The sequence below is a fragment of the Carlito syrichta genome, unplaced genomic scaffold (genome assembly GCF_000164805.1).
Source record: "Carlito syrichta isolate Samal-C Ts95f unplaced genomic scaffold, Tarsius_syrichta-2.0.1 Scaffold314290, whole genome shotgun sequence".
Lineage (NCBI taxonomy): Eukaryota > Metazoa > Chordata > Mammalia > Primates > Tarsiidae > Carlito > Carlito syrichta.
Genome location: NW_007258386.1, coordinates 611,775 through 620,264, shown reverse-complemented (window position 1 = coordinate 620,264; position 8,490 = coordinate 611,775). Strand labels below are relative to the sequence as shown.

The 8,490-nt window shown below is 39.5% G+C and overlaps 1 protein-coding gene across 1 annotated transcript in view; it reads left to right on the top strand.

Annotated features, from left to right (window-relative positions):
* Positions 1-8,490, top strand: part of MAP4 (microtubule associated protein 4) — a 144,316-nt gene that overhangs the window by 72,265 nt on the left and 63,561 nt on the right. The window contains exon 4 of the mRNA XM_021719181.1: positions 1,974-2,096. Coding sequence (XP_021574856.1) covers positions 1,974-2,096 — 123 coding nt within the window. The remainder of the gene's footprint in view (positions 1-1,973; positions 2,097-8,490) is intronic.

The following is an 8,490-nucleotide window of genomic DNA, read 5'->3' as shown; positions in this document are numbered from 1 at the left end:
GCACTACCACGCCCGGCTGATTTTTGATTTATTGTAGAGATGAGGTCTCGCTGCCCAGGCGAATCTCGAACCCGTGGGCTCAGGCAATCCACTCACCTCAGCCTCCCAAAGGCACGGGATTACAGGCTGAGCCACCGAGCCTGGCTCAAACTGTTTTTCAAAGTAGCTGTACATTCTCTCCAGGAATCTAAGAGAATTCTAGTTTCTCCACATCCTCAATATGTCTTTTTGATTACAGCCATTTTAGCGTTTGCATAGTAGCATCTCATTGTGGTTTAATTTGCATTTTCCTAGGGATTAATGATGATGAGTTTCCTTCATGCACGTATTACTCATTGTATATTTTCTTTGGTAAAATATCTATTGAAGTATTTTGCTCATTTTTAAATTGAGTTTATCTTATTGTATTGTAGGAAACTTTCATGTCTTCTACATACAAGTCTTTTATCAGATTCATGGTTTGCAAATACTTTCTTGAAGCCTGTGACTTCTCTTTTCATTTTCTTAATGGTATCTTTGAAAAGCAACAGTTTTAAATGATAATGTCTAATCCATTTTGTTCTTTTATGGATGGTGCTTTTGGTTACTTGTCTAAGGAATCTTTGCCAAGTACAAGGACACAGAGATTTCCTCCTTATTTTACAGGGGATTTTTTTGTTAATTTTTTTTTCTTTTTGAGTTGGAGTCTCACTCTGTTGCCCAGGCTGGAGTGTAGTGGCATGCTCATGGTTACCCCAGCGCCGACCTGTTGGGCTCAGGCCTTCCTTTCACATCAGCCTTCCAAGTAGCCAGAACTACAGGCATGCACTACCATGCCCGGCCAATATTTTTGATTTAGTGTAGAGACGAGGTCTCACCAAGTTGCCCAGGCTGTTCTTGAACCTGTGGACTTAGACAATCCCCTCACCTTATTTTACAGGGTTTCAAAATGTTAACTCTTATATCAGTTCTTTGTCTTTTAAAATGTTTTCATAATAAAGTATTAAGCAAGCTTTATTAGGTCTTTGATCCATTAGGAGTTAGCTTTTGCATATGATATGAGATAAATGCCCAGTTTTTTTGTACCATTTGTTGAAAAACTGTCCTCTCCCTATTGAATTACACTTGGCAACTTTGTTGAAAGCCAATTGACCCTAACTGTGTAGGATCTTTCTAAACTCTGTTCTGTTCCATTTATGTAAGTGTGTAGTCAGTATCACACTGAGTTGGTACATTTATAGTAACTTTTGAAAACAGGTACTGTTAAATCCTCCAACTTTGTGTTTCTTAAAAATTATTTTGGATATTCTAGGTTTTTTGCATTCCTGAATAAGTTATGGAATGAGTTTGTTGATATCTTTTTAAAAAATTCTGTTGAGATCTTAATTGTAATTGGCTGAATCTATCCGTTCGAGAATTGCAATCTTAACAATATTGGGTCTTCCATTCCTGAATGTGGTATATCTTCCCATTTGTTTAGGTCTCGTTTTCTTTCAGATCTATCAGTCCTGAAATGATTGCTTTTGATAATTTTATCCAATTTTATATTTGTTCTTTTATATAGAGGCATCAGTAACTTCTTCATTCCTACATAATCAGAAGTTGTTCTGTATAGTGGTTTTTTAACCTTAATTAAGTCTTATACTGCTGATACTTTATTTCCTTCTATATTTTATTTATTTTTTTTAGAGATGAAGTCTCACTATGCTGCCCAAGTCAGAGTACAGTGCCTATTCACAAGCGCAATTATAATGCGCTGCAGCCTTGAATTCCTGGGCTCAAGCAATCCACCTCACTCAGCCTCCTGAGTAACTGGGACTGCAGGCACCTGACTTCTTCTCCCTTTCAATTAAAAAAAAAAGTTTTCTTGAAAGGCACTAGCTAGATAGGATTGTGTTATATTGTACTAGCTGTAATACTTTGTAGAAACACCACTGTAGTAGAGGAGAAAACAGTGGTACCTTGTAACTTTTGTTTTATGCCTCCATTTTAAGGATCACAAACTAAATTCCTTGAAGAGGAAATAGCCTACCAGGAATATCAAAACAGCCAGAACTGGCCAGAAGATACCAACTTTTGTTTCCAGCCGGAGCAAGTAGTTAATCCTATGCAGACTGGTATGTACTGGCTTGCCTGTGACTGCTGAATGTGAACTGTGACATAAACATGAAAGCACCACTCATCTCAAACGTTTTAGCCCAAATATAGCTCATAAAGCACAACCTGAACAATCATTTAACTCCTTCTCTTCTCAATTATTTCTTGAGACGCTTCATGCCCTCTGGTTCTCTGTTCTTCAAAACCTGTTTTGAATAAATAATCTGAAATTCACATACATTGAATACTAAGAATCAGGAGTGTCTTAGAACCTTAATTATTCCAGAAAGAATTATTATAGTAATAATAGTGCCATATGTTTATTGCCTGTTTTATTCCAGGCACAGTACTAGAGCCTTTTACATACATGTTGTCTGTGCTTCGTATCTAACTCTGCCAAATATATATATATCTCCTCTTAAAACTGACTCAGCCGGGCGTTGTAGTGCATGCCTGTAATTCTGGCTACTCGGAAGGCTGAGGCGGAAGGATTGCCGGAGCCCAGCAGGCGAGGCTGCAGTGGCCGGGAGTGGCCACTGCACTCCAGTCTAGGTGACCGAGTGAGACTCTAACTCAAAAAAAAAAACTGACTCATACCCAATTTCTATAAAATTTTTAAAAAGAAAAAGTCTGTCTGTAGTTGCCCAGGACCAGAAGTGGTAGGAAAAATGAATTGCAAAATTACATCAGAGGAGTAGCATTAGTACTTCGTGTCAGCCAGTTTAAGAACTCAAGTTATGTCCATTTATATAGCTTCTTTTTTGCCATCTAACTTGTAAGATGCTCAAGGTTGGTTCTAAAAAAACTAGTTCTTGATGTTCTGTACCATTCTTCAATTATTGGCTTTCCTGAATATACGGGAACTTAAAAAAAAACAGCTATATCTCAATATAATTCATGTACTATACAGTTCACTCATTTAAAGTGTACAATTCAGTGGAATTTGGTATATACACAACCATCATCAGAGTCAATATTAAACCATCATCACAAAAAGAAATTCTGTACCCTTTAAATATCACCCACATCTCTCTATACACCCCAGCCCTAAGCAACCACTAATCTGCTTTCTGTCTCTATAAATTTGCTTATTCTGGCCATTCCATATAAATGGAATCATGGAATACATGAGTGTGTGTTTTCTTTGTGACTTGCTTTTTTTACTTAGCATAATGTTTTCAGGGTTCTTGCATTTTATTCACATATCAGTGCTTCATTCCTTTTTAGGGACACATAGTATTTCATTTTATAGACAAAACATTTTGTTTATCCATTCAGTTGATGGACATCTGTGTGATTTTCTTTTCTTTTTTATTGTATGAATAACACTGTTGTAAACATTTGTGTGCAAGTTTTTGTACATTTCTCTTGGGCATATACCTAAATTAGAATTGCTGATCATATGGTAGCTCTGTGTTAAATCATTTGAGAAACTGCCAAGCTGTTTTCCAAAGCAACTGCATCATTTTATGTTTCCACTAGTGATTTGTGAAGTTTGCAATTCCTCTGCATCCTTATCAACACTTGTTTTCCTTTTTAAAAAAAATTATAGCCAACCTACTGAGTATGAAGTGGTATCATGGTGTGATTTCATTATGATTTGCATTTTCCTAGTGACTAATGATGTAGAGTATCTTTTCATATTTTTCACGTGCTTATTGGCCATCTGTATAAATTCTTTTTTATTTTTTTTATTTTTGAGTTGGAGTCTCACTCTGTCGCCCAGCCTGGAGTGTGCCATGGCATGATCATGGCTATCACAGCCTCAACCTTCTGGGCTGGGGCGATCTTTCTGCCTCAGCCTCCCAAGTAGCTGGGACTACAGGTGCATATCACCATGTCTGGCAAATTTTTTTTTTTTTTAATTGTAGGGATAGGGTCTCGCCACATTGCCCAGGCTGGTCTGGAAATCCTGGGCTCAGGCATTTCTCTTGCCTTGGCCTCCCAGAGTGTTGGAATTACGGGTGTGAGCCACTGCACCCATCCTATCTGTATATAGTCTTTGGAGAAATGTATATTCAAAGACTTTGTCCATTTTTTAATTGAGCCATTTGTCTCTGTTGTTATTGCTGTAAGAGTTCTTTCTGTATTCTGTATACTAGATTCTTACCAGATTTATAATTTACAAATATTTTGTATTTTCTTCCCATCTGTGAGTTGTCTTCTCTCTTTCTTGAAAGTGACTTTGGATGCATAAAAGTTTTTAATTTTGATGAAATTCTGTTTATCTAATTTTTCTTTTGTTGCTTGTATTTTTGGTGTCATAGTTAAGAATTCATTGCCAAATTCAAGTGCATGAAGGCTTATACCTATGTCTTGTTCTAAAAATTTTATAGTTTTAGCTCTTACATTAGGCCTCTGATTCACTTTGAGTAAATTTTTATATATGATGAGAGGTATGGACTTGGTTTATTATCATCTCTGTCATCTCTTAGGTATATTTTATTTATTTGTTTGTGTATCCTTATGCCAATAGGTTGAGTATCCTTTATCCAAAATGCTTGGGACCGGAAGTATTTTGGATTTTGAAATATTTGCATTATACTTCCCAGTTGAGCAACCTAGTTTGAAAATCTGAAATGCTCCAGTGAGCATTTCCTTTGAGCATCATGTCAGCAGTCCTAACATTTCAAATTTTGGAACCTTTTGGATTTCAAATTTTCAGAGTTAGGATCTTCAACCTGTATTACACTGTAAATGATTACTGTTGCTTTTGATAAGTTTTGCAGTTGGGCGTATGTGTCTCTTTTGTTCTTCTTTTTCAAGATTATTTTGGCTATTCTGCATTCTTTATAATTCCATATTAATTTTAGAAGTAGCTTTTCAGTTTTCAGATTGTTCAAGTTTTCAGAATGTTCAAGTACAGAAATACAATTGAATTTTTTTTTTTTTTGAGTAGGAATCTCACTCTGTCTCTGAGGCTGGAACGCGATGGCATGTTTTTGGCCACCACAGCCTCGACCTGCTGGGCTCAGGTGATCCTTCTGCCTCAGCCTTCCAAGTAGCTGGAGCCACAGATGCGTGCTCCCATGCCTGGCTAATTTTTTGAGTTTTTCTGTTGAGATGAGGTCTCGCCAAATTACTCAGGCTGGTCTTGAGCCCCTGGACTCGGGCAATCCTCTCACCTCAGCCTACCAAAGTGCTGGGATTGCAGGCATGAGCCATCACACCCAGTGAAATTGATTTTTTTTTTTTTGAGTTGGAGTCTCACTCCTTCGTCCAGACTGGAGTGCAGTGGCACGCACGCTCGTGGCCACCCCAGCGTCAATCTGCTGGACTCCGGCTATCTGTCTGCCTCAGCCTTCTAAGTAGCCGGAACTACAGGTATGCGCTACCATGCCCAGCTATTTTTTATTTTATTGTAGAGATGAGGTCTCGCCAAGTTGCCCAGGCTGGTCTCGAACCCACGGGCTCTGGCAATCCACTCGCCTTGGCCTCCAAAAGTGCTGGGATTACTGGCTGAGCCACCAAGCCCGGCAACAATTGATTTTTTAATGTATCTTATATCTTCCAACCTTGATGAATTATTAGTTTTAATCTTTTTAAAGTGGGTTTCTGCCAGGCACAGTGGTTCACATCTGTAATCTCAGCACTTTGGGAGACTAAAGAGGAAGGACTGCATGATCCCAGGCGTTTGAGACCAGCCTGAACAATATAGCAAAACCTTGTCTATACAAAAAAATCAAAAAATTAGCTGGGCATAGTGGCATATGCCAGCTATGAAGTCCCAGCTACTTGGGAGGCTGAGAAGTGTAGAGAGGACTTAATGTCCTGAAAGTCAAGTGTGGTATCCAACTACCAAGGTAGTTCCCAATGATCCCTGCCTTCTGATTTTCATACTCTGGCATAGTAACTTCCAATAATGCACCAGGTATGCTCTGTGCGATCAGTAGAATAGATGGTAGAAATCATAGTATATTATGTCTAAGATTAAGAAGTTATACATTTTAAGATATCACAGCTTCCATCTTAGTCACTCTCTGTGGGGAAAACCCGCTGCTATGGAGAGGATCACATGGGAGAGGAGCAGAAGTCTCTCTATAGTCAATGGCCATGTGAGTAAGCCATCTTACAGGCAGGGACTACATCCCCTAGCCCATGACTTGATTGCAATCTTATGAGACACCCTAGTCAGTAAAGGTGGGGAAGAAATAAATTCTGGGGAACATTTTAAAGGTCACGTCCTCTGGATTTGCTGATGGGTTGGATATAGTGTGTGAAAGAGAGAGATCAAGGATGACTCCAAGGTTTTTGGCAAAAAGATTAGAAAGATAGGATGCCATTAGAGATGGGAGGATTCTGTAAAGAATAGTTTTGGGAAACATGTTACAGTTGGCTTTTATTTTATACACTAAGAGTTGGAAATTTGATATAAAAGTCTGGAAATTAGGGGAGAGGTTTAGAGGTCTGGAGATAGAAATTTAGGTGTCATCAACCTATAGCTGGAATTTTAAGCTGTGAGATTAGATGAGAGGGAATATAGATACAGAAAAGATTTGTTCCCCTCTTTGTAATGACTCAGTTCTTTAGTTCTCAGCTTAAATGTTTATCAAGCAAAGATCTTCCTTGACTTGAACCAAAATACATTACTCTGCTAAATGTTCCCATCCCTGACCTTGTACATCTTTGAGTTTTTAGAGCCCATTGGGTCTGCCACGTGGTAGGCACCTGGTAAAAAATTAATGGCTAAATGACAGAACTCTGTAGAAGTCATTCATTTTTTATATGCATTTTAGCGATCTCCCATCCTGATGTACAAACCATAGAGCACATATGCTGTTTGATGCTTTAAGAATCCTGTTTTCCTTCAAGGGAAGTGTGAGAAACTGAGCAAGCAGCAGCTATTCCAAACCATATAGAACTGAGGAATGTTTATAATCTCTCTCATATCTAGCTTTCTTAACTTTTCTGTTTTATTTTATTTTGGGGTTTTTTTTGTTATTGTTTTGTTTTTAGGGATGGGATCTTACTCTGTTGCCCAGGCTGGAGTGCAGTAACTATTCACAGGCATAATCATAGCTCACTGAAGCATCAAACTCCTGGGCTCAAGCAAACCTCTTGCCTCAGCCTCCTGAGTAGCTGGAACTACAGGCACATGCCACAATGTGCTTTTCTGAAGAAGTCTTGGCATCCTCCATCCCAAGCAATTTTACCTTCTGATTGTTCACACTCTCCAATGCATGGTCTCCTCTAGTCCTGAAATTTCATACAAAAAAAGGGTGGTTATAACTGCTTAGGAACCAAAGAAATGAATGTTCTCTGAAGGCCTGAGCTTTTGTGCAGCTGCCTCTGACAACTGAAGTGCCTCAAGGAAGTTCTTGGGTTTGTGTTACCAAGGAACTAGTTAGAAGTTAGAAATGCAGATTCTTAGGGCCTGGCAATCCTTATTTTAACAAGCCTTCAGGGTAATTGAGATATAAGATACAATTTTTAAAGGCCTTCTCAGAAAGTGGGAATCTTTTTTTTTTTGAGTCAGGGTCTCACTTTGTCACCCAGGCTTGAGTGCTGTGGCACGATCACAGGAGATAATACCTCCTGAGCCCAAGAAATCCTGCCTCAGCTTCCCGGGTAGCTGAGACTATAAGCGCATGCTACCATGCCCAGCACCATTTTTTCTGACAATATTCTTCATAAGATAATAAGGTCTTGCTATGATGCCCAGGCTGTCTCAAACTCCTGGGCTCAAACAATCCTCCTGCCTTGGCCTCCCAAACTGCTGGAATTATAGGCATGAGCCTCTGTGCATCCAGTCAGAAAGTGGAATTCTTTTTTGACCTGATCAGTTTTACTTTTTTTTTTTAACATAAGCAAGTGCAGAGTTTACCTGATACTTTGAGTACCTTTACTCATGACAGCTCTCTTGAGTCCTAGAGTTTATTCCTTTTCTCAGGGTGTCAGCTGCTTACCTTGTCTCATTCAGACAGCTTTCAAAATGCAGTTTTCTTCTTGATGTCTACATGAGGTGAAATTTCTTCTTCTTTTTTTTTTTTTACTCATTATGGCTTTTAAAAAATAACTTAAAAGCTGGGCTCGGTGGCTCAACCTGTAATCCCGCACCTTGGGAGGCTGAGGTGAGTGGATTGCCTGAGCCCAGGGGTTCGAGACCCACCTGGGCAACTTGGCGAGACCTCATCACTACAATAAATCAAAAAATTAGCCGGGCGTGGTAGCGCACGCCTGTAATTCCAGCTACTTGGAAGGCTGAGGTGGAAGGATCGCCAGAGCCCAGCAGGTTGAGGCTGTGGTGGCCGGGAATGGGCCACTGCACTCCAGTCTGGGCGACAGAGTAAGACTCCGACTCAAATAAAAATAACTTAAAATGAAGGTCTAAGCCGGGCTCGGTGGCTCAGCCTATAATCCTGCGCCTTTGGGAGGCTGAGGTGAGTGGATTGCCTGAGCTCGCAGGTTCGAGAC